Below are 26,472 nucleotides of genomic sequence, written 5' to 3' on the forward strand. Positions count from 1 at the left end.
ACCAACAGTCAAGCCCAGGTCTATCTAACTCCAAAGCACAAACTCTTAAGAACCACAATGTGCCGTCCCATCCCTTGGAAACATTCAGGGTATTTAATAGGCTAACTGAATTGTAAATCTTCAAGAGCAGAATTCTAAGTAGCGTTTTCCAAAGGTTTCAGACCCAGGAGCTCTCTCCACCCTAAGTCAGTAATACCTTGAAGTCCCACTATCCTTTACAAAGTCCCTTAGAATGCAATTTTAACATCTGTAATTTTAAAGTGAATGACAATCCAGAAAAGTAAGAATGTATGCAAGCAAACATAGGGCTTAGTATGCAACCACTAAACAATATAAATGTACCAAGAAGTACAAATACATAAATTTTGCCATTATGGAAAAACTAAAACTACATGTTTTTTTAGGATTTAGCTTGTGCCAACCACTGTGTTCATGAAGGTGTGACTTAAACTATTAGAAATTTCCAAACTGACTAGTCACTGCTTAAAATATGATTATGCATTTAAATTAAAAACATGAAATAAAATCCACACCAAAATTTGTGGGACATAACTGGGCCTACAAAATATATTAGCTTAGCCAGGATAAAACTTCTTAATGTGGTTCTGTGAGTTTTCTAGTGAGTATTCACTAAATGAACTGTGACTCATGAAACACGTTGAACTTCAGGAAATCCCTAAACACTCTGTGATGTGGGATGTGAAATTGTGTATGTATACGCACTTTTCTAGGAAGAAAGTCTATAGCATTAACAGCTGTTATCATAGTCAGACTATAGTCAGACAGTATAAAATAGAAAGGGGCTATCTAGACTAGTGATTAAAATCAATGACTTTATTTCCATTAGACCTTGGCTCAAGGTCTAACTCTACCAATTACTAATTCTGTGATCAGAGTAAGGCATTTAAAATTGCTTCAAATTTAAGGCACTTAAATTGCACTTAAATTTCCCTTTCTGCAATATGTAAAATTGCATCTATTATGTTTGCTGTGAAATTTAAGGGAATTAATGCAAGATAAAGCATTTACTATATTATCTGGCAGGTATTAAGAACTCAGTGTGAAGTAGCTGTTGTTAAAACACATGATGAAAGAAAATGGGAGAGACTAAGAAGGGCAAAAAAGGTAGGATGAGGAAAAAAAAAAAGAAAGCAGAGAAAGATATAAAGAGTAAAATAAAACACCTGGTGAGAAGTGGAGTGCACACAAGAGTTATCACAGCCTCTGCTAAGGGTTACAAAATTTTCCAGAAAGAAAAAAAAAAAAAAAAATCTGGAAGTGCCCTTGTAATTTACTAAACTGATGACAAAATTCCATGTAATGAGATTCTGGGGGATGTTCTAGAGCTATGCTGTCTAATTAGCGACATGTGACTATTCACATTTAAAATAATTCAAATTAAACAAAATGTTAAAATTATGTTTTCAGTCTAGTTACATTTCAAGTGCTCCATAGCCACACAGGCTTAGTGGCTACTGTGCTGGACAGAATAGCTACAGAGTATTTCCACGATCACAAAGTTTTATCAGATGCTATCGAAATGGGAGACATTTCTGGGTCAGGACTTCGTAAGTTGCAAGTGACAGAAATCAGACTTAACGTATGTTAAAACAAAAAAAGATATTTGGGGAAATACTGTGCTAGGTCAGAGACTAAAAGGAAAATCTTTAGGGATTCATATAGATCTGGGGATATTCCAGCCTAAAAAATTGGGACTCGGAAGAACTCCTCTCTGTATGTCTCTGTCAGGCTTCATTCTCTCCCAATGACAATGGGCCTTCTCTATGATGTCAGCAAACTTGGTTACAATGGCTTCAGATTCATTTCCACTTCTTTAATACATGATGCCAAAGTCTTCCAGCTCCAATTTTGTTTTCTGTTCAATTCCTGGGAGGACTTTGACTGGACTGGTAAAAAGTTTCTGCCCACTCTTTGGAGCAATCACTCTAGCTAAGGAGGTAAAATACTCTGATCTGCCCAATCTGGACAATTTCCCACACCTGTAGTGAGTGTCAGTACCATAAAAACAGAGGACAATGATGTGTGGAGTGGAAGAGTGTTAGCATCAACATAGCCATTGGCAAAAGTGTGAGCGGGTCAGCTGCCCCAAAATGTGTTTTCTTTAATAACATAATGTCAGAAAAGTCCCCCAAATCACACTTCAGAGCTACCTTCATGATTTTTTATACTTATTGTGTAATGCCATTATTTTTTCCTATTAGTATTACATAGTTTAAAGCCAATATTAATTAAAGACTGCCCTCGTACTTTAGCAAACTACAAGTGAAACATTTTCTTCCTTATACTGAATATCTGCAAACTGAAAAAGAACAGTTGCTAAATTCAAATTTACTTTTTTTTATAATAACCTTGATATGGAATTAAATTACAACCCTAAGACTCTCATTTATACTGACTTTTTTCTCTATTCTATAGCTCAAGCAACCATGTCTTTGTAATATCTCCCACTGGCATAAATATAACAAGAGATGTGTTAGCAAAATAAGAGCAAAAATTATATTTAACTTACATCTTCTACATCCTTGTCCAGAACTACAATTCTTAGAGGGGTGGTCAAATTCACACTGTCAGAAATAGTTGCTCCCACTGGGGCAGATTCCAGAATATAGCCTTGATAACTGGGCATTGTGAAATATGGGCTCTGATTGTTTACATCCAGTATTTCAATATGCAGACTGGCAAAAGCAGGAAGAGGATGACCATTGTCCTGTTCAGCCTAAAAAAGAATATAAAAGATTAAAACATTGTATGTTATGGAATCCTTTCGGGGTGCTATTTTTCATACTATATGTAGTAATTCTCTTTTAATCTGGTATCATTACAGAAAGAACTACTTTAAAGTAAAGAACCCTTAGAACACATGAGGAAATAAAAGTCCAGAGAGGCTTCATCAATTTTTGCTTTCCTGTCCTCAAACCCAGTGTATATTTCAAGAAAAAAAAATCATTGCAATAAACTTTTGTATCTGTCATGGCATATTATTAGAAAAAATAATAGCACTTAAGTACATTTAGATAGAAAATTGAGAAGGGAAGATATTTGAGTGAATTACTGATAAAATATTTAAATAAAAAACAGAGACAAATATTCATAACTCAAATAATGCATTGTGTTTATTTTTGCCTCTTCCACATCTTCTTGTTCCACGGTAGTAATTAAATCCCCAAATAACTCATAATTCTACATACAATTAATAGATTAAAGCTACATTTGTTGCCCACAAAAAGTCCTCTAAAGACTCTTATATGGGACAGAGAAAATTTCAATAAATTATTTTTAGTAGAAATAGAAATGTAAACATTATTTAACCATAAATATGTTATTCAAGTAAAATTAATATTCCTGTATTAGGAGTATGTTTGTTTTCTTGTTTTTTTCCTCCTATTCAGTTTAAAAATTTGATGACAATTTATATTTCCAATAAATTTTCTTAGGAAATCTCCACATGGTCATGCTATGAATGGGTGAACACCAACCCTTAACACCAACTCTTGACTTTCTGTTTTTTAAAAAATGCATCTTATTGTGTAGCAATCCAAAAATTTTATTTAAGGGAAGATTTTATCACAACTGATTTCTAGAAAATCTCTTCCAAACTTTAGAATAAATCATTAACATAATTCAATAGTATATATGTGTGTGTGTGTATATATATATATATATATATATATAAATAGATTCAAAATCTGTCATTTTTTAACTGATATGTTCCCCCATTGCTGCAATAGTTGTATTTTGAAATCAACTAAAAGTTAAATATTTTATTTTAAATCCTGGAGTGCTTTCCTACATGAAGCAGTGACATTTATTTGGCCATGAAGGTTTATAAGCAGTTCAGATAGATATCTCTTATTGTTCATTATTGGGCTTCTGGAAGATAATTTTTCACTTTTTTCTAGTTGTAATTTTTAGTAATTTAGTTTTTTTCTATCAATTTAGTTTTTTTTCTATCAATTGAGAGGGTATGTGACAAATCACAGTAATGTTTGGCAGAACCAGCGAGTTTGCACCAAGAAAAATCACTTCATGTTATTAGTAATACTAAAAAATTTTTGAAATATAATTTATGCTAATTACTGCATTGAAATTATGGTAATTAATAAACCCATTGTTAAATAATATTATATAAAGCATTGTTTAGAAAAAAACTACTTATCTTTGTTTTTTAAATATTTTGATAACTATTTCAATATATTAGATTTCCTTTATAATGTTATATAGTTTATCTTATGCATTTAAATTTTCATCTGAGAACAGATTGCTAGAGTGGTTAATGGTACAAAATGTTTATGAGCCCCTGCTCTGCATTAAAGACAACAGTCCTGGAATAATGTGTAGCCTTTTCTGTAACTTTGTATCCTTCACTCATAACCATATGTGCTCCTGACCATCAGCATGGATAAGCTGTTTCTGTATCCAGTGGTTGTGATTAATTTGTGCTGAGACATGGATGTTCTTCTAGGAGTCCCCTCTGTGACATACAGCAGGCTTTCTGGACACAGTTGACCAGGGGAAAAGGTACAGTCCATGAATAGAAAACATCATCTTTCACTGTAGGAAACTAATTGGTCCATAACAGGCTCCAGCCCAATGACCTGGATCTAATTGAATCAGGAACAGTTCACACATGCTAGTCATTTTGAACAGGACTTTTTCTCTCTCCCTTTATTTTGTATCTAATTGTTCTGAAAGTCATTATGTTATGTCCTGGACATACTAATAATGCTATGAAAAGTCACAAATTTTATCATTTGTCCCCTTCCTCCAATAAACACACGCAATTTATGGATGGTGAGAGGAAAACAAAAAGCAAATTGTGTAACAATGAAAGAAGCTTTTATTTTACATTCAGCTCATATGTTGTTAATTTTCACTGCAAGCTGGGAAGCCAGAAAAACATGTATTATTTGCATGATGGAAACAAAGTGATCCAACAAAAAGAGAAAGAAAACTCAAATTAGATCTATGGAAACAGTTGATTTGCCCATATCTTTAAAAATAACATGTAAAGGCTCTGTCTATTATTTCTCTAACATTAGTTTGTTGTTAACATGAGTAATATTTTTGGATTGCTACTAAATATTTTGTCCTCTATGGGGTGTTTTGTATGTGCTAACCACATATCTGTCCCCAAAGTTCACATTCTTAATCTCTATGCTATTTTGCCCCTCTAAATATGAAAACATATACTTCTGTGTTTATGCAAAAATAAAAACATCAGTTTTATGTTTAAGGCCATACCACATGTAAGTCAGACAGAGTAGGGCCCCAGACTCAGGTCTCCTGATTTACGAGAGCCTATACAGGGCAATTCACCACATGATTCTCTGATTTAGAGAATGCAAATGAACATCCAAATGTAAGATTGATGGGAAAAATTAGTGGCAGGAAAGAAAATCAGTAAAGTAGATAATCCAGATTGAATTAGAGATAAAATATGTCACTTAAAACAAATTATCATGCTTTTCTCTTTAGAAGGTTCATACACAAAACCTATCATCCAATCCTCTCTTCTGTATAATATAAATAGGAATTCTCAAAAGTCTTACTTATTCTGTTCCCCTGTAGTCGCTAGTAAATGAGATGAGAAGCATAAAAAAGCAGGTCAAGTGAAACAAGGTAGTATTTAAAAAATCATCTAATCCCATAAGACAACCTTATTTATATCTACAAAGTCTGTAGTTACAAATTAAACATTATATTTAAAAGCCAGGTTTTGCTTGGAGAATTTCTGGGCATGAATCCCATTTTCAGTAATGAGACCAAAGTAAAACTAAAGCCAAAGTGTGAGAAGTATACAAAATATACTATTTAGTTACTTTGGAGAGCAAAACATTAAAAGAAACAAGCTACTCCATTTTCAATATTAAGGCAAGCAAATATTGATAACCTCTTAGCTCCTTGAACCAGAGGACAGAGAATACAGACTAACTTTTGTCCTACTGGCTTGTGGCAAGCAATGTAATCAATTCCATGATCTCTAGTATGAACCCTTTAAAGTAGATACAATTTAGGGGAAAGAAAGAAAATAGGAAAGATTATCAAGACATTTAAATACATTCTAGGAAAGAAGAAATAAATAACTTTTTTCCTGGAAAGTCAGGAATTATTTATTATGCATCTATAGTGCCCACTTTTTACATTTTTGTGTTTGCTTTTGTCTACACTCATTCTTTCCAATTTTTCCTAAGGCCACTTCAGTTAGGCTTTTGCCCCACCACTCAAATACAGCTGTTCTTGTCAAAATTACCAGTAATTCCTACAATGCTAAATGCAATATTTATTTTTAATCCATATCTTACTTAACCTACCTTCAGCATTTAAAACATTATTCACTAGTCTTTCAAGACAACACTCTCTCTTGGTTTTCTTCCAATACTACTATCCATTTCTTCTCCTTCTCATTTTCTGGTTTCTCCTTTCTTCTCCAACTTAAAATTGGGGTGGCCCTGGAGTCAGGTCTTAGTCATCTTCTCTTCCTCTTACTCACTTCCTTGCTAATCTAGTCTAATCTCATGGCTTTAAAAATCTCAGTAACTAACCCTAAATAGACATTTCTCCAAAGAAGACATACAGATGGCCAATAAATGCATGAAAATATGCTCAACATCAGTAATTATTAGAGAAATGCAAATCAAAACTACAGTGAGGTATCATCTCACACTGGTCAGAATGGCCATCATTAAAAAATCTGCAAACAATAAACGCTGGAGATGATGTGGAGAAAAGGGAATCCTCCTACACTGTTGGTGGGAATGTAAATTGGTACAGCCACTATGGAGAACAGTATGGAGGTTCCTCAAAAAACTAAAAATAGAACTACCATATGACCCAGCAATCCCACTCCTGGGCATATACCTGGAGAAAAATATAATTCAAAAAGATATATGCACCACAGTGTTCATTGCAGCACTACTGACAATAGCCAGGACATGGATGCAACCTAAGTGTCCATCAACAGAGGAATGCACAATGAAGATGTGGTACATATATACAATGGAATATTACTCAGCCATAAAAAGGAATGAAATAGTGCCATTTGCAGAGATAGACCTAGAGGTTGTCATAGCCAAGAGACCTAGAGATTGTCATACAGAGTGAAGTCAGAAATAGAAAAACAAATGTTGTATAATATCACTTATATGTGGAATCTGGAAAAATGGTATAGATGAACTTATATTTAAAGAGAACAAAGTTATGGACACCAAGGGGGGAAGGGAGGGGGTGGGATGAATTGGGAGATTAGAATTGACATATATACACTACTATGTATAAAATAGATAACTAATGAGAATCTACTGTAGAGCACAGGGAACTCTACTCAATGCTCTATGGTGGCCTAAATGGGAAGGAAATCTAAAAAAGAGGGGATATATGTATATGTATAACTGATTCACTTTGCTGTACAGCAGAAACTAACACAACATTGTAAAGCAACTATACTCCAATAAAAATTTTTTTTCAATGTCAGTAACATAATGACTCCCGATTTCTATCTCCAGCTTGGAGCTCTGAAAGTCTAGAATCTATATAAAACTGTATATGTAATAACTCTGCTTAAATAATAACTATAAAGATAGTTATTATCTAATTATTATAGTTATTAGGTAACTACAGTAATAATTATTTTAAAATAACTATTAAATAATATGTTTATTAGATACCTGATATCTAATAAACATTTCAAATGTAACCTCTGAAAAAATGAAATTCTCATCTCCCACCTCACAAACCTACTCCACAAACAGTCTTTCCCACTTTAATAGCAGCTCCATTCTTCCAGTTGCTCAGGCCAAGAATCTTGGAGTCACCTTTACTCCTTGGTTCTTTTCACACTTCACATCTAATCTATGAGGAAATTTTATTGACTATAACTTCAAAATATATGCAGGATCTAACTACTTCTCACGTCCTCCACTATTACCACTCTGATAGGGGCCAACCTACTATCATCTGCCACCTGGATGATTTAAACTTCTCCATCAGCTTCTACCCTTGCCAGTAGCCCATTCTTTTATGTGCAGCTCAGTGATTTTGTTAAATATTAGTCAGATCAAGTCATTTCTCTCATTAAAACCTCTCAGTTGATTTCCAATTTGACTCAAGTCTACAGGATCTGACCTCTTACTGCTTTTATCATATTCTCCTTCTCACTAAATATGCTCTGACCATACTATATGCTGTTCCACTAAAAATCAGGCATATTCTTACCTCAGAACCTTTGCATTGGCTGTTCCCTCTACCTCAGATGTTATTCCCACAAATGTCCACATGAATCACATATCTTTTTCCACATGGCCTACACTGACCACCTCATTTAAATTATATCCCCAGCACTGGAATTCACAATGTAATTTGCTTTTTTTATAGCACTTAGATAAAATATTTCAAAATTTGTTTATTATACTTGTAATTTATTGTCAGAATTATTCCACTAGAATATAACTTTCAAGATATCACGGATGTGTGACTATTCTGTTAATGTTGACTTCCCAGGCTTATTGTAGTAGCTAACATTGAATAGTCTGTCAATAAGTACTGAATGAATAAATGTTCTTTTGGTAAGAAAGTCACACACTACTGCAAAAGCAAATGATGCTGTAATGAAAAGGTGGCTTAGCAGAGTGGTATTTGTCTCCCAGTCTACATCTAACCAACTTCACAACACCTGTTAAGTCCCTTACCCTCCCTTAATCATAGTAAATGACAATTTACAAGACATCTTGATTGTGTGATAACAATACATTCAAATTCAATTCAAATACATTCAACTGTGTGATACAATATATTCAAAATACTTACAAAAAATGCCTTGCAAGAAAATGTCTTACTCAATAACTGTTAGTTGTATTACTGTTATTAAAAGCAGTTTAAAGAAAATCTCCTGCTTGGAGTGATAGATGGGGAAAGAATTTAAAAGTTTTTTAAAAATTAATAATTTGTGTTTCCATCTTCTCATTTAATATATAATCAATGGATTTTATACTCCAAGAAATATTTCATGTCAGCAAACTTTAGAAGAAAAAACAAGTCTTATGTTAATCTAATTAATTGTAGTTTTATTTTAAAATGTAAATTAAATGTTGCAATTAAAAAGGTAAAACCACACTTTAGTCTTGATAATTCTGATAATTTTGCATTTTTCCTATATTTATAATATTTAAAAATAAAAATGGAATTATACTGTATGTAAGAACAAAATGTCCTTTCTCTATGCGTCTGTAAACCTAACCCTTTATTGCAACAAATGTCTGAGCCTCATTCTTCACCAGACCTTTAAATTCTATGAGAGGGTAAACACTGTAAATTTGTCTGTTTCGTACATTGCTAAATGTTTGATCAGTTCCTGATATATGGAAGAATTCAAAAATAGGTTTGTTGTGAATTTTGTGTATTTTCAATTTCAATAGGCTATGTATATCTTTGCTTTACATAAATATTTTCTACAAATAAAATGAATATGCCATGATTTTAATCCCCATTTTATAGATATTTACGGAGGGGTTCTTCTGGACATTAAAATGAAGCAGAAATAAATTTTTGTGAATGTATAACATGAACACCTTAAGTTATATGAACGCCATCTTTATTTGTGCATTTTAAAGGTTCTTCATATCTAAGCAAGCTTACCTACAGATAAATGGTACTGATATGCATTCCTGCCAGTCATATAAAGATATATAAAGGGCCACAACCTATCCTCCTCACTCACCAATTGTGGTTCCCTGTTAACAGGAATGAGGGCTGTGAATAGGTGATCTACAGTCTTCCAGAATTTATCAACATTTACATATAATACATATATAAATAAGCTGATATATATTTTTAGATACGGGGAGGTTTTTAAAATGGGCCGTGGTTTAAACAAAGAGATGTTTGCTCTGATTTGCTTTGTTTTTCACTTAGCGTATGACTTAGACACATTTTCTTGTCAGACTGAGGCTAATTGATTATTTTAGCAAGGTTCTGACTGAGTACACTCTTAGAGTGCATTAACACACTTTTATTTGCCAGTTTTCTTGCCTGTCTCTCCTATTAAACTATAGTCTTTAATCTCTAGTTCTTAGGGCCTGTTTGACCAATTTTCACAAACATCGGATACCTTAGGAAGGAAGGGGGATGGGGGGGAGGCAAGGGGAGGGGAGAAGAGAAACAAGGAACAAAGTGTGAATGAAAGGAGAAGGGAAGGAAAACAAATGGCAAAGCCATTTCTCTATATACCAGTAGTAAATGACAGGTAACTTTCAAAAATTATGGCCACCAGATAGGGCAGTGGTTCTCAAACTTTAGTTTACATAAGACTCAGCAGGAAAGCCTATTATAAAGCATATTCCCACATCCTCCCCACAAAGATTCTAATTCATATATCTTGGACAGGGATAAGAAATCTCCCTTTTTATCAAACTCCTTGGGTGGTTAAAATGTGAGTACTTTGAAAGACACCCTTCTGGGTCTGGTTACTTCATGCTTGAGCTATGCCCACACTCGAATTTCTGGAAAATCTTTCTTTGTAGTCTTACTGGTTAGCAAAGATGACCAGTAAGGCTCCATGACAATACTGTATATCCAAAAAAACACTGGTGTCATGTAGCAGACTTAGCTAGCTTCTGGTAATTGATGCTACGTATAATACTACTATCAAATGGGCAGGTTGAGTGCCACTAAAAATGTTTTATGATTGTAGCATAACAAAGGATTGCATGCATAAAATGTGAATATCCTGCACATAATAAATTCAGTCTGCTACTGTCCATAGGTCAAGATCAAATCTTCCTGACATTTCATTGTTCTTAATTAATTGAAATTTAATTATGGATTATTCTATGCACACACACACATATATATGTACATATTTCTAATTATGTTGCTCTCAAATGAAAGATTCTTCCATGTTTTTTAAGAAAACCTAAGAAGTGGGAATATTGACAAAACCTTCCATCCAGTTCTCCACCTGGGAACACTGGTAAGGTTTTTGACTAGGTTAGTTGACTAAGTTAGGGTTTTAAGATCTATAAGATCTAGGGATATTCATTTGTGTATATGGACCTATAAATTTTATCTCACATTTCACCATACCCCAATGAAAATAAGACCGAAAGTTCTGGTGTCTGATGCAAAAGTACTACAGGGAAAATCTTCATTTAATCTTTATGGAAACTTCTACAACTGTAGGCTCAATCAGGACCTCTGACATGTATTTATTTACTTATTTGTCTGTTTCTTTAATTACTATTTTAATTTTATACTGCCTTACCAAGTTCCCAAGTGATTTTAAAATATGGCTATATCTCAAATTTAAGTTCCCTGAAAATCACATGGGCATCTTGATTCAGTGCATAGAGCCCTAAAATCTTCCTTTCAAAAACAAGCACATCACATGATCCTAACATGTCCAATCAACAGCCCTTTGAGAATCAACTGCTGTCTAGCATTTTGACTCCTCTCACACATGTTTGTAGGCAGCTGTTACACTCAAAAATAGCCAAGGTGGAACACCTTAGGTCAATTCTTCTCTAGCCTCTTATGCAAGCTGTTACTGTTTTCAGTCTTTAAGTAAAGTCTCAAATTTCAGTTTGGACCTGAGAGTCGGAAGTAAAAGTGGAGGAACCTCACTTATATATGGGAGTTCTCCACAGGATCCTGTTCAGTTCACTAAACTCTACAAGGGCTGGGGGTTGAAGCCCCAGTGACTGTAAAAGGTTACATTTCCCTTCTTTGTACACACATTTTTCTTTTGGAACGTCTTAGGGAGAGATGGCTGTGGTAAACCTGTGTTCCCTGGATCAAAGATCACATTAATATTGCTGACTAATTAATAATTAAAATAAGTGCATTCTATTGCTTCTAGACCCTTGTTATACTATTATATTGCTTTAAAACCTACAGAAACTTCATTTATTTAAACTTTACTACTCTAAAAATTAACGAATACATAGTCTGACAACAGCCTATTTATGACAATTACTAAAAATATTTAAGAACTTGCAAAACCATAAAATAATTTATCAGATAAAACACAAAGAATTGTTTTGTATCTTATACAACTGATTTGTTTGTAATGCCATAAGCATAGCGAAAGAGTGCATTTCCGTTTGGAAATAAAAACATTTTCGGTTTGACAAAAAAGAAAATATATCTTTACTAGACAGACTATAAACAATGCACTCCCAAAGGGGTTTATAATATGACAACAAAATAATATTGACACACTTCCCATCTAGAAAATATTTTTAAAGTACATTCTATCTTCATTTGATGTAAGAATATGGCCACCGGACTTCCCTGGTGGTGCAGTGGTTGAGAGTCCACCTGCCGATCCAGGGGACACGGGTTCGTGCCCTCCGGGAGGATCCCACATGTCACGGAGCGGCTGGGCCCGTGAGCCATGGCCGCTGAGCCTGCGTGTCCGGAGCCTGTGCTCCGCAGTGGGAGAGGCCACAGCGGTGAGAGGCCCACGTACCGCAACCTTGGAGCTTCTGTATATTTTTCAATAATAAAAATCTTTCTCTGTGCTTAAAGCTTGAGATATAAACTGACACTAGAATGACTAAGGCAATTTTGAATGATTTAAAGAAGAAAAACCCAGTTGCTCCCGGACAGACCACAGATTCAGAAAATTCCTGCCAAGCACAGATATATCACACTATTTGGCTGGTGGTTTGAACATGAGAATCATCTTGGCTATAAATAGCACCGTGAGCCAGAGACAAAATTATGATCGTGATGGTGTAGTAACTTTTTTCTGGAGTGCTTCTAATTCATGTTGTATTCCCCTTATTTTGCCCTGCCCTTCACTTCCTCATCCAGCAAATGTCTATGCTGGATTCTGATTCCATTCCCACAGAGTATTCTCTCCACTAGGAGAAAGCTCTCTCCTAAGGTGCCTTTGTGACTGGTTGACTGGAATAGTCCATCCTGGAATATTTGAATTTCAAAAAATCATCAGTATACAAAAAAAGTCTGTCTCTAAGTGGGTTATTTTTCAGAGCCTGGAAGGTAATGAGAATGGGAGTTTTTCCTATGTACTAGTCTGTTCTTGAGAAAAAACTAGTGGAAAGACCTGTTTAGCTTTCAAGTCTTTAGATATATCCTTTTTTTTTTTTTTTTTTTTTTTTTTTAAACATCTTTATTGGGGTATAATTGCTTTACAATGGTGTGTTAGTTTCTGCTTTATAACAAAGTGAATCAGCTATACATATACATATGATCCCATATGTCTTAAGATATATCCTTTTAATTTCATTTTCTATGCAACAACCAAGAAGCCTATGAAGAAAGGTTACTTGAGAACATTCATGTAGGAGGGTTAAGGTAGTTTCTGTGTATGAAGGGGTGTGTAGTGGGGAGATATGGCAAGGTCCGCTCAGGGTGTCTTTCACGTGAACATTCTACAATATTTAGACTTGCTGTTGTACTCTTACAATGACCTTTGCAGACAAGAGGGCCTTGCCAAAATCAAGGGACTGTGATGAGAATGGATAAATTGCTTCCCTTCTTCCAAGCAGTTGCAGGTCACCTTGTGAAGAAGGAAAGAGGCCAAGTAAAATATCACTTCTGTGTGTCTTTTGTCATCATGCACATTTGGACAGCCACTATATTCAACTGCTGTATTCTATTTCTGTTCTAACTAACCTAGCAGGATGAATAACAACATGAGAAAAGAGGACACCATATATTCTTTCCTTGTATTAATTTCCATAATTGTCATAATAGTCAATTAATTTAGCCTAGTACTTAGAAGTTTTAGAAATGTGAACAAGCAGGAGTAAACAAAAGGATACAGTGTTCTTTCTGAAGAAACAAACATAATGTTTTATGTGACAATCTACTAAACTGAAAAGAATAGAACGTAAAATTAAAAGATGAACATCTAGCAAATGTATCAAATATGTCGGTGGATTTCTAAAAGTGTATTATTCATTAAGACATCAATGGAGGGATTGTTGTTTCATTACTGATAAGAACTAATACCTGAAATTTCTGTGGGATAATTTTCTCTACAACATTCAAAGGACTTTCACTCTTAATGGACTTAAACTTCCTTACCTTATAAATCTTGCTATTGGGCAGAGGAAGTGAGCTTACTTTTCACTTAACTGCTGAACTAAAATGTGAGATATGTGTATTTTATTCCTTCAATGGGAATCCATAAGAATAGAGAGAGGCATATATGGCTAGAATATTTCCAGAATTATGAAAGTATGTCATTTATAGAATTTGTCTTTCTTCCTATGGCTGGACAACATCAGCTCTGATTTTTTTTTTTTTTCTTATCATAACCCTGGCTCACTGGAAGATCCTACTCAATCTTTCTCAAAGGGAGCATCTAAGCCCTTCTTCTCTCCTTTTAATTTCTCTATTTGTGTGTATCTCTCTCTTTTTTTTTTTTTTTTTTGATAAACTGGCAATCCATACACCACAGCAGAATGATAGTAACTTATACTTCACATTCTCCTTAACAGATTTAATGAATTTTGATAGCTCTCTCATGTTCATGGGGGATGCCATCCTTTTTATTTTGAGAAGTGATGACTAATGATCTGTGACTTCTTACTCTGTCTGTCCGCCCCTAATGCCCGATCTTTCAAATCAACAAAGTTTTCTGTTGGAATTTCATGTAGTGGGCAATTTGTCAACTGGCTTAAAGGCAATATGGAGCAGCATGATCTATTTTTTTGTGTTAGCAATATCTATTGGCAATGTGGGGAGATGGACAGGATGCATGAAAAAGAGGCTAAAATCTTAGAGATCACTTGTGTGAGATGATGGGGCTTGAGGATGAAACCTAGAGAACTGCAGTGGGCATGGAGAGTTGGGGGAGACATTCAAGAGAAATTCCAGATGTATCTGGATAGGACTTGAAAAGTGAATGGATAGGGCCATACAGGAGCTGGTGTCTCAGAAGAACTGGGAACTCCTAGCTTGGGTGACAAGCTGATTGTAATATTAATTGAAAGAAAGAAGCCGAGGTTTCAAACAGATGTATATACTTTACTATGTTAATTTGATGCAATTGGAAAATACTAGGAGTAGTTATTCAGCCAGTACTTGGAAATACAGATGTAGAAATCGGAAGGGAAATATGTCTAAAATTACAATTTCCATACTTTCCATACCTCTTCCTTGAGGCAGAGCTTTCATACATTTCTGTCTCCTCAACACCAAGCAAAATATCAGGCACTTTATAGGCACTCAGAAAGGATTTGGCAAATTGAAAACTAGGAAATGTCATATGGCTTAAAGATAGTGAATCCTAGTTACCCACTGAATTCCTAAGCAGTAAAGTAAAATTGATATCATTATTCAAATAGAGGCCAAATATTTTCTAGAGTTGTGGCATTAGAGATTCATGTGTAGGATCAAGGGCTGTAGTCACTGTTCCTGTAGGCCTCAATTATTTCTTGCACACTGTTGTCCTGTGACTCTCAGATTACTAAAGCAAAGTAACTTGCCAGGAGAACTGGCAAATTAACTCTACTATTCAAGCTCACCAGTTTCAATTCTGTGGCTCACTGTCTGTGTAAAATATTTTCCTTAGAAGGAGAATTTTTTGTTTGTTTGTTTAAATACAGTCATAAATAGCTTTAAACTGTCTTAATATAGGTATGGCTTTTTTCCAGGGATTGAATTTATTCGACAAGTTCCTTGCACAGAGGCAGGATAAAATTCTATCAAATACAGGCACTTTCAAATATATGTATTTAAATGCAATAAAGATGCAGTACCCAAATCCAGCAGCCTTAAAAGATTTACTGTGCCAGGGAGAAAGCCATTACAAGAAATATGTATTGAGCACTTTTTTTTTTTTTTTTTTGCAGTACGCAGGCCTCTCACTGTTGTGGCCTCTCCTGTTGCGGAGCACAGGCTCTGGACGCGCAGGCTCAGCGGCCATGGCTCACGGGCCCAGCCGCTCCGCGGCATGTGGGATCTTCCCTGACCGGGGCACGAACCCGTGTCCCCTGCATCGGCAGGCGAACTCTCAACCACTGTGCCGCCAGGGAAGCCCTTGAGCACTTTTATACATTGTACGTGGATAGGCTTATGGGCTTGGGCCACAATGTTGCAGAAATATATTACAATCTGCCCTCCCTCCTATAAAGGTCAGGGGAAAATAAACAGGCAAATTCTATATAGAATGATCAAAGCAACCATAGGGACTAGTAGGATGCAAGGAAGGGCTTCCGATCAGTGGTCATGCCTTTCCAGAGGAATTGTCTGTCTTAGCATACAAAGCATCAATGAAATATCAGTGTGAATTAGACCGTTGATTAAAAAAAAAAAAAGGAGGAATGATTCAGGAAGAACAGCAAATTCCTGGAGGCTAGAAAGAGCATGGTGAGTTTAAGGCAGTGCAAGTGGTTGAGTATGGCTGGCAGAGAAAAGTATGCAGGGTGACTGATGAGAGCTTAGGGTTAATTATGCCCATTATGTGGAAAGAAAAGATGTTAAGGGTCAGCCTGCTAGGCAGTATAAGTAGGTCAATGAACAACAACATGAAAATCAGAGGGACCATGATACAGTGATATTTGTGGTATCATTGTGACCCTTGTTATTAGTTGTTAATTAAAGAGATTTAGACAGGTACTTCCCTGGTGGTACAGTGGTTAAGAATCCGCCTGCCAATGCAGGGGCCACAGGTTCGAGCCCTGGTCCAGGAAGATCCCACATGCCGCGGAGCAACTAACCCCGTGCGCCACAACTACTGAGTCTGTGCTCTAGAGCCTGCAAGCCACAACTGCTGAGCCCTCAAGCCACAACTACGGAAGCCCATGTGCCTAGAGCCCATGCTCTGCAACAAAAGAAGCCACCGCAATGAGAAGCACATGCACTGCAACAAGGAGTAGCCCGCACGCAGCAATGAAGACCCTATGCTGCCAAAAAGAAATAAATAAAAGAAATACGTTTTTTAAAAAGTGAGATTTAGACAAAAAAATTATGTTTGAGCAACTGACAGTGAATTATTGATAATTTATCCATTTAATGCTTGTATTAGATGCTCAGAGTATAAATATATAAATTATTAATATTTTTTTAAAAATACTGCACTTCTAATAATGAAGATGAATGTTCTGGACTTTGTTAGAAACACTCCATGCATGAACTAATTCATCATCATCTAGAATCTAAAATGTGCTTTCATATTTCTATTGCATAATTGTTTTTTGCTGTATAACTATGGTGATCGCATAAACTTTCATCCAAACTGGGACATTTTTGAGGGTGAAAGATGTGTTATAAATAATTACACAAGGACAACAGGCATAAACATGAACTGTCCTGGCCAAACCCAGGACTGGCTATGATTCTTATTCAAAATGTGTGTTTCATTTTAAAGTGTGCTTAAATGATTGCAATTATGTAAAATTTGGAATAGTGTTTTGAAATGGAACACCCTTTTCTCTTTTAATTAGATGTGTTTTAATCCTTTAATATTCTAAAGTTGGTGAACTACTCCATTTTGCCTTCCTAGTTTCACCTTCACATTTTTGTCAGTATACTTAGTAAATAACTGGCAGAAATAGATAAAATGAAGATGATAAATTTCTAATTTGTGACACCAGCTGTTAAATGTGCATACAGCTTTTTAAAGCAGAATTCTTCTTCAAAGTCTAAAAGAGGATACTTCATTGTATTTTATTTTTCCTTAGCTTCCAAAACAGAAATTGGGATCAAGTCCAATAAAAAAAAATTATGGCCAATGAAAAATGAAGCATTATTAAAATAAGAAAAAGGGAAGAATTTGAAAGACTTACTGCAGAGAACTACCAGATTGCAGCACTTCAATGGATCCTTATACAAAGACACAATATTCAGCTAACATTCAAGCAAGTGGCACATTATTATTCTTACAGATTGATACCTTTGCTTATTATCCCCTTGACTGCACACAAAACACAATAATTTGAATCTAATAATGTCGGTAAAAACTTCCATTAATAATATAAAGTGTTATTAAAACAAAAAAATTATCTGTGGCTTGTCCCAATTGATTTTTGTTTCTATAATTGATAGACTGAGTTTCACTATACCTGGGTACACCAGGACAACTGACTTTGATAATAAAGAAAAATAACTGATTTCAGATTTCAAGTGGGGCAGTTTGGAAACAGTGCTTTGTCAAGTTTCTTAACTCCCACAGAGTGTAGCACCACAGGGCTCCAGGTAGATCCACAGGAGACGATGGAAACACATTTTGGAGTTTTATATAGTCCAATGATAATTAAAATAAAACCGTGCAAGATGAATCTCATGCGTGACTATTTTACATAAATGGTAGAAAGAGCCTTCCTTTGTTGAATGACTCCCAAACCCCTACTGAATGAAATCCAAGGAAATTGCAGTCGAACACAAGGCTCTCTCCAGGGTCTGGCTCTATACCTCATTTCCCTGTTAACTGCTCGTAGCCTGGTACATCATGCCTCCAAGCTTTTGCTTCTGTTCTTCCTTATGGTCAAACGTTATTTCCTGCTTTCATTCATTAGCCAAGCCATCCAATACAACACTGAGCTTGGAATAATCCCCAGAAAATTTTCCCTGAGTCCCAGATTAATTTAAATGTCCTTAATCTGTGCTTCGTTAGAGCTTTTACATTGCCTTCCTGTTAGCAGTTGATGTGTTATATTTGATTTATCAGCTTACGTGATTCTTTCCCCTTCTAGACTACCCATTCTTCAAGGACAAAGAAACAATAAATAAATACAGAATCTAGTGTGTATAACATAATCGGTGCTAACAAAATATGTCCTAATTTGAGCTAAAATTAAATGTATCAATGTATTATTGTTTGCAGTTGCACTGACAGATAATTAAACCAGAAAACCATTTCTAAGGAAATGCATCTTGGTGAAGTGAAATAAGTATGGCTTTAGCTTAGATAAACTTAAATTTGAATTTCAATTCTGCTGCTTATTAGTGATGTAACTCTGATTCAATCACTTACCCTATCTGAACTTTAGTTTTGACATTTGTACCCATAAGCATAGTAGTAAGTACTAAGGTTGTGGCTATAAAATATACATAAAATACCTTGTACAATGTACATGCTCAGTAAGCTTCTTTACCTTACTTCCTTTTCTTTTAACACTTCTAAATTTTAAAAAAATGCCATAGGGCTGCATATCTATATCTATTTGTTGCATGTTTAGATATGAAAAAGTCAGACAATTCACACTAGACATACTGTGTGTCCTTGCTTATTTCTGTTTACTTCAAATGCTTTTCTCCTAGCCTCGATCTCTATTTGGTAAATTCATACTCTTCTTTCACTGCTCAGCTCAAATCTTACCTTCTCAGTAAAGTCTCTAAGAATTAACGGATAGATCATCTGGGTTTCCACAATACCTTTGTAATGATTTTATTACAATATATTATATATTATTAAATCAAAATTGTAATGCCAAATGGATTCCCTTAGCTTTGAAAAATTTTGTGGTTGAAGATCATTTTTCAAAATAAATAATGAAACATATACTAAAATAATTTCTGGACAAGCAAGATCTTTTCGTTTTAGTTTTGAAAAAGCAATAACATTTAAAAACATAACACATTATTAAAATGAAAATATATATAAATCCAGGCACTTTTTTTTTTTTTTTTGCGGTACGCGGGCCTCTCACTGCACTGGCCTCTCCCATTGTGGAGCACAGGCTCCGGACGCGCAGGCTCAGCGGCCATGGCTCACAGGCCCAGCTGCTCCACGGCACGTGGGATCCTCCCGGACCGGGGCACAAACCCGTGTCCCCTGCATCGGCAGGCGGACTCCCAACCACTGCGCCATCAGGGAAGCCCCAGGCACTTTTTAAATACATTCATTGGTTAAGCTTTTGTGGTCAAAAATTAAATCCACTTGGTAAAAAACAAACAAACAGAAAACAAAACCTAAACTAAATGTTAGAAGATGTAATAAATTACAGTATGTAGAATTACATACATTTGACCAAGGCATTTATTACATATAAAAATATCAGTATTTGAATAGCACTGTAATATAAAAAGTTATGTTAAAGAAAAGCAACACAGATGATGTGCTAGAACCGTTGCACTTCACCTTTTTAAAGAAAAACTGGCTAATTGCAGTTCAAATTAATTTTAATTTTTATAGCTTAAAAGTCCTTACAGTAGCCTCTAGAGTATTCACTGATAAACACAAGAACATTAGAACATTAGCTATATTTATAAACCCAAGAATGATAAGCAATTAGTTAAATTTACCTTAATAACCAAATCAAACTTCTGGTGAAAGTCTCTATTTACTGGCTCCAGGAGACTAAGTTCTGCAGTCCTTGGATGCATATGAAAAAATCGTGGGTAATCCTCAGGAGTCCCTGAAAGACATTGATATTTCAGCACTTAATTGAGAACAATAAGTAATATGTGTATTTGCTATATCTATTTCCCTTCATTAACTGAGGAACAAAATCAAAATTTTATTAGTAAATTAAGTTTCAAAATTATACAGTCTAGGGAAAGCAGATGCAAATGTGGTATATCATTCATTAGTTTATGAGTAAGAGGGTGAAAATACCTGTTTGGATGATTTTCCAAATATCTTTTATTAAGTGAGTGCTTTAATTAATTTGAAACTTCATCACATAAAAGAGATATAACGTGTATTGAGAACAAATTTTGAATTATAAAATTGTATTTTAGTGGTACATAAATCTTAATTATAATCTGCATCGTCTTTCACCATATCTTGTGACAATGACTAGTAATTTGTACCAAATTGCTTGGAAATTAAAATAAGAATATCCTGTTCTAGCTGGGCAAATATTTTTTCTTAAGATAAGTATTCAGCTAAATAAATCAATCATATGAAATAAATAAAATATTTTGAATTACTCAGTGTCTAGAGAGGATATTTCTTAAATGCAGCCATTTTAGTGAGTTGAAATTTCCTTGAATTGTATCATTTTCCTTTGTATACTACAACATTCTTTTTTTCCAAAGTGAAGATAAAGTGGAAGTCAAATCATATAACTGTGGAATATATGCATTTAGCATAACAATAATGATAAGAATAAAATAATACGGCTGCCAATTATTGAATCCTACACTGTACTAAATGCTTTATATAAGTAATCATTGATAACTCTGTAAATCATTCCCATTTTACACAGGAGAACTTAGGAGATTTGTAATATTAAGTAATTTGTCCAAAGTCAAAGAGACAATGTCAGACAGAACTTACATTCAAATCTAGGTTGACAGACGCCAAAAATATCCAAAAATGTGTTAATTGCTACACTGTTTTGCTTCAACTATGAGACACGAAAGAAAATCTTCCTGGGCATTATGTGAGGGGAGAAAATGTATGCCAGTAAAATAGACTTTAAAATCCAGAAATTAGGGCTTCCCTGGTGGCGCAGTGGTTGAGAGTCCGCCTGCCGATGCAGGGGACACGGGTTCGTGCCCCGGTCTGGGAAGATCAGACATGCCGGGGAGCGGTTAGGCCCGTGGGCCATGGCCACTGAGCCTCTGCGACCGGAGCCTGTGCTCCGCAACAGCAGAGGCCACAACAGTGAGAGGCGCGCGCACCGCAAAAAAAAAAAAAAAAAAAAAATCCAGAAATAATCAAAATTGCATTTGAAAATTGAGCTTATGATAAAGGAGTCGTCTCAAAATAATAACGGAAAATGGATTTTTGAATAGGAACATTAACCGAATAGGAGAGACAGAAAATGATAAAATTGTGTCTATTCTTCATACAATATACTAGAGCCCAAATGGATAAGATATTCATGCACAATAAGCAATAAAACAACACAAGAGCTAGTAATAGATGAAAACATGGATGAATTCTATTCTAATGTGAGAGTGGGCATAACTTTCCTACCTATGGCTCAAAATAAAGAATTAATAAGGAAAAAGGGTGATAAATTTAATGGCATTACAAATTGCATGGCAAAACACAATAAACAAAGTAAAACTGCAGGTGACAAACTAGGGAAATATTTGTATTTACGTCAGAGACAAAGGCTCATATCCCTAACATACGTACATTTTCAAATTAGAAAAGTAAAAGATCAGCAATATATTTTTTAAAAAGTTTTGGGATAGAGAATGAACAGATGGTTCATAGAAAGAGAAAGGCAGATGACTCTTGACCGCACACAAAGATATTCACCTTTATACATAAGAAGAAAAACTCAAAACCACACTGAGATTCTATTTAGCAATGGTCCAAGGTGGATGCCAAAATCCATGAACTGAATTTTTGCTAATGATCCAACCATTTTTCTCACTATACTGGTTCAAATCTCCTTATTCCTCTAATACAGCTCTGCATATATTTTCCAAATGATTCTTCCTTGTCTGTCATTCTCTCCATGGTTTTCACTTACACAGTGTTTGTTCATTGAGAGTCTTGTCATTTCATTCTTCTACCACTGTGATAGCCTCCTAAATCTTCTAACATCTCATTTACTTATAATCACTGAAATGAACTTTACATGAAATAAATGCCACTTTACTCTCCCAGTTAGCTAGATACAATTTTTACTTATTGTTTACTGTGGTGATCCCCAAAGTAGGACTGAGGAAAAAATATCAAACCTCTTGGAACAGGTTAAGATGGCGGAAGAGGAACAGGTTAAGATGGCGGAAGAGTAAGACGCGGAGATCACCTTCCTCCCCACAGATACAACAGAAATACATCCACACGTGAAACAACTCCTACAGAACACCTACTGAACGCTGGGAGAAGACCTCAGACCTCCCAAAAGGCAAGAAAGCCCCCACCTACCTGGGTAGGGAAAAAGAAAAAAGAATAAACAGAGACAAAAGGATAGGGACGGGACCAGCACCAGTGGGAGGCAGCTGTGAAGGAGGAAAGTTTTCCACACACCAGGAAGCCCCATTGAAGGCGGAGACTGCAGGTGGCGGAGGGGAAAAGCTTCAGAGCCGCAGAGGAGAGTACAGCAACAGGGGTGCGGGGGGCAAAGCGGAGAGATTCACGCACAGAGGATTGGTGCCGACCGGCACTCACCAGCCCGAGAGGCTTGTCTGCTCCCCCACCACAGTGGGCGGGTCTGTGAGCAGAGGCTCGGGCTTCGGTTGGAGCGCAGGGAGAGGACTGGGGTTGGCGGACGTGAACACAGCCTGCAGGGGGTTAGTGCGCTACGGCTAGCCGGGAGGGAGTCCGTGGAAAAGTCTGGACCTGCCGAAGAGGCAAGAGACTTTTTACCTCTTTGTTTCCTGCTGCGCGAGGAGAGGGGATTAAGAGCGCTGCTTAAAGGAGCTCCAGAGACGGGTGCTAGCCGCGGCTAAAAGCGTGGACCCCAGAGACAGGCATGAGACGCTAAGGCTGCTGCTGCCGCCACCAAGAAGCCTGTGTGCGAGCACAGGTCACTATCCACACCCCGCTTCCGGGGAGCCTGTGCGGCCCGCCACTGCCAGGGTCCCGGGAGCAAGGGTCAACTCCTCCAGGAGAACGCACGGCGCGCCTCAGGCTGGTGCAACATCACGCAGGCCTCTCCCGCCGCAGGTCCGCCCCACACTCCGTGCCCCTCCCTCCCCCTCGGCCTGAGTGAGCCAGAGCCCCCGAATCAGCGGCTCCTTTAACCCTGTCCTGTCTGAGCGTCCTGTCTGAGCGAAGAAAGGAAGTGGACTTTCAGAGCAAGATTTATGATTTTTTCCCCTTTTCCTCTTTTTGTGACATGTATGTGTATGTACCTGTGTGAGATTTTGTCTGTAGAGCTTTGCTTCCACCATTTGTCCTAGGGTTCTATCTGTCTTTTTAATCAAATTCTCAGAAATGCACAACTTGCCGAGACTGAATCAGGAAGAAATAGAAACTATGAATAGACCAATCACAAGCACTGAAATTGAAACTGTGATTAAAAATCTTCCAACAAACAAAAGCCCAGCACCAGATGGCTTCACAGGCAAATTCTATCAAACATTTAGAGAAGACCTAACACCTATCCTTCTCAAACTCTTCCAAAATATAGCAGAGGGAGGAACACTCCCAAACTCATTCTACGAGGCCACCATCACCCTGATACCAAAACCAGACAAGGATGTCACAAAGAAAGAAAACTACAGGCCAATATCACTGATGAACATAGATGCAAAAATCCTCAACAAAATACTAGCAAACAGAATCCAACAGCACATTAAACGGATCATACACCATGATCAAGTGGGGTTTATTCCAGGAATGCAAGGATTCTTCAATATGTGCAAATTTAACAACGTGATACACCATATTAACAAATTGAAGGAGAAAAACCATACGATCATCTCAATAGATGCAGAGAAAGCTTTCAACAAAATTCAACACCCATTTATGATAAAAGCTCTGCAGAAAGTAGGCATAGAGGGAACTTTCCTCAACATAATAAAGGCCATATATGACAAACCCACAGCCAACATCGTCCTCAATGGTGAAAAACTGAAAGCATTTCCACTAAGATCAGGAACAAGACAAGGTTGCCCACTCTCACCACTCTTATTCAACATAGTTTTGGAAGTTTTAGCCACAGCAATCAGAGAAGAAAAGGAAATAAAAGGAATCCAAATCGGAAAAGAAGAAGTAAAGCTGTCACTGTTTGCAGATGACATGATACTATACATAGAGAATCCTAAAGATGCTACCAGAAAACTACTAGAGCTAATCAATGAATTTGGTAAAGTAGCAGGATACAAAATTAATGCACAGAAATCTCTGGCATTCCTATACACTAATGATGAAAAATCTGAAAGTGAAATTAAGAAAACACTCCCATTTACCATTACAACAAAAAGAATAAAATATCTAGGAATAAACCTACCTAAGGAGACAAAAGACCTGTATGCAGAAAATTATAAGACACTGATGAAAGAAATTAAAGATGATACAAATAGATGGAGAGATATACCATGTTCTTGGATGGGAAGAATCAACATTGTGAAAATGACTCTACTACCCAAAGCAATCTACAGATTCAATGCAATCCCTATCAAACTACCACTGGCATTTTTCACAGAACTAGAACAAAAAATTTCACAATTTGTATGGAAACACAAAAGACCCCGAATAGCCAAAGCAATCTTGAGAACGAAAAATGGAGCTGGAGGAAACAGGCTCCCAGACTTTGGACTCTATTACAAAGTTACAGTAATCAAGACAGTATGGTACTGGCACAAAAACAGAAAGATAGATCAGTGGAACAGGATAGAAAGCCCAGAGATAAACCCACGCACATATGGACACCTTATCTTTGATAAAGGAGGCAGGAATGTACAGTGGAGAAAGGACAGCCTCTTCAATAAATGGTGCTGGGAAAACTGGACAGGTACATGTAAAAGTATGAGATTAGATCACTCCCTAACACCATACACAAAAATAAGCTCAAAATGGATTAAAGACCTAAATGTAAGGCCAGAAACTATCAAACTCTTAGAGGAAAACATAGGCAGAACACTCTATGACATAAATCACAGCAAGATCCTTTTTGACCCACCTCCTAGAGAAATGGAAATAAAAACAAAAATAAACAAATGGGACCTAATGAAACTTCAAAGCTTTTGCACAGCAAAGGAAACCATAAACAAGACCAAAAGACAACCCTCAGAATGGGAGAAAATATTTGCAAATGAAGCAACTGACAAAGGATTAATCTCCAAAATTTACAAGCAGCTCATGCAGCTCAATAACAAAAAAACAAACAACCCAATCCAAAAATGGGCAGAAGACCTAAATAGACATTTCTCCAAAGAAGATATACAGAATGCCAACAAACACATGAAAGAATGCTCAATATCATTAATCATTAGAGAAATGCAAATCAAAACTACAATGAGATATCATCTCACACCAGTCAGAATGGCCATCATCAAAAAATCTAGAAACAATAAATGCTGGAGAAGGTGTGGAGAAAAGGGAACACTCTTGCACTGCTGGTGGGAATGTGAATTGGTTCAGCCACTATGGAGAACAGTATGGAGGTTCCTTAAAAAACTACAAATAGAACTACCATGTGACCCAGCAATCCCACTACTGGGCATATACCCTGAGAAAACCAAAATTCAAAAAGAGTCATGTACCAAAATGTTCATTGCAGCTCTACTTACAATAGCTCGGAGATGGAAACAACCTAAGTGCCCCTCATTGGATGAATGGATAAAGAAGATGTGGCACATATACACAATGGAATATTACTCAGCCAGTTATAAAGCAGAAACTAACACACCATTGTAAAGCAATTATACCCCAATAAAGATGTTAAAAAAAATAAATAAATAAAATGTGTTTCTTATAGATACCATGTAGTAAGATCATGTTTTTCTTTTTCTCTTTTTAATATTGTGCCAATCTGAATCTTTTAATTGGAACATTGAATCCATTTACATTGATTGTGATTACTAAAAAGATGGTATTTACGTCTGCCATTTTGCTGTCTTCTATATATCTTATGCCCTTTTTGTTCCTCTATTGTTCCATTACTGCTTTATTTTTCATGTGTACTG

General features: G+C 36.1%; 1 protein-coding gene across 1 annotated transcript in view; it reads right to left on the reverse strand.

Moving 5' to 3' along the window:
* The window catches only part of PCDH15 (protocadherin related 15), a 689,667-nt gene that overhangs the window by 282,480 nt on the left and 380,715 nt on the right, over positions 1-26,472 (reverse strand). The window contains exons 10-11 of the mRNA XM_024744857.1: positions 20,233-20,345; positions 2,531-2,737 (exon numbers count right to left, since the gene is read on the reverse strand). Of these exons, the coding sequence (XP_024600625.1) occupies positions 2,531-2,737; positions 20,233-20,345 (320 nt within the window). The remainder of the gene's footprint in view (positions 1-2,530; positions 2,738-20,232; positions 20,346-26,472) is intronic.

Source organism: Neophocaena asiaeorientalis, unplaced genomic scaffold (genome assembly GCF_003031525.2).
Source record: "Neophocaena asiaeorientalis asiaeorientalis breed wild unplaced genomic scaffold, Neophocaena_asiaeorientalis_V1.1 scaffold131, whole genome shotgun sequence".
Lineage (NCBI taxonomy): Eukaryota > Metazoa > Chordata > Mammalia > Artiodactyla > Phocoenidae > Neophocaena > Neophocaena asiaeorientalis.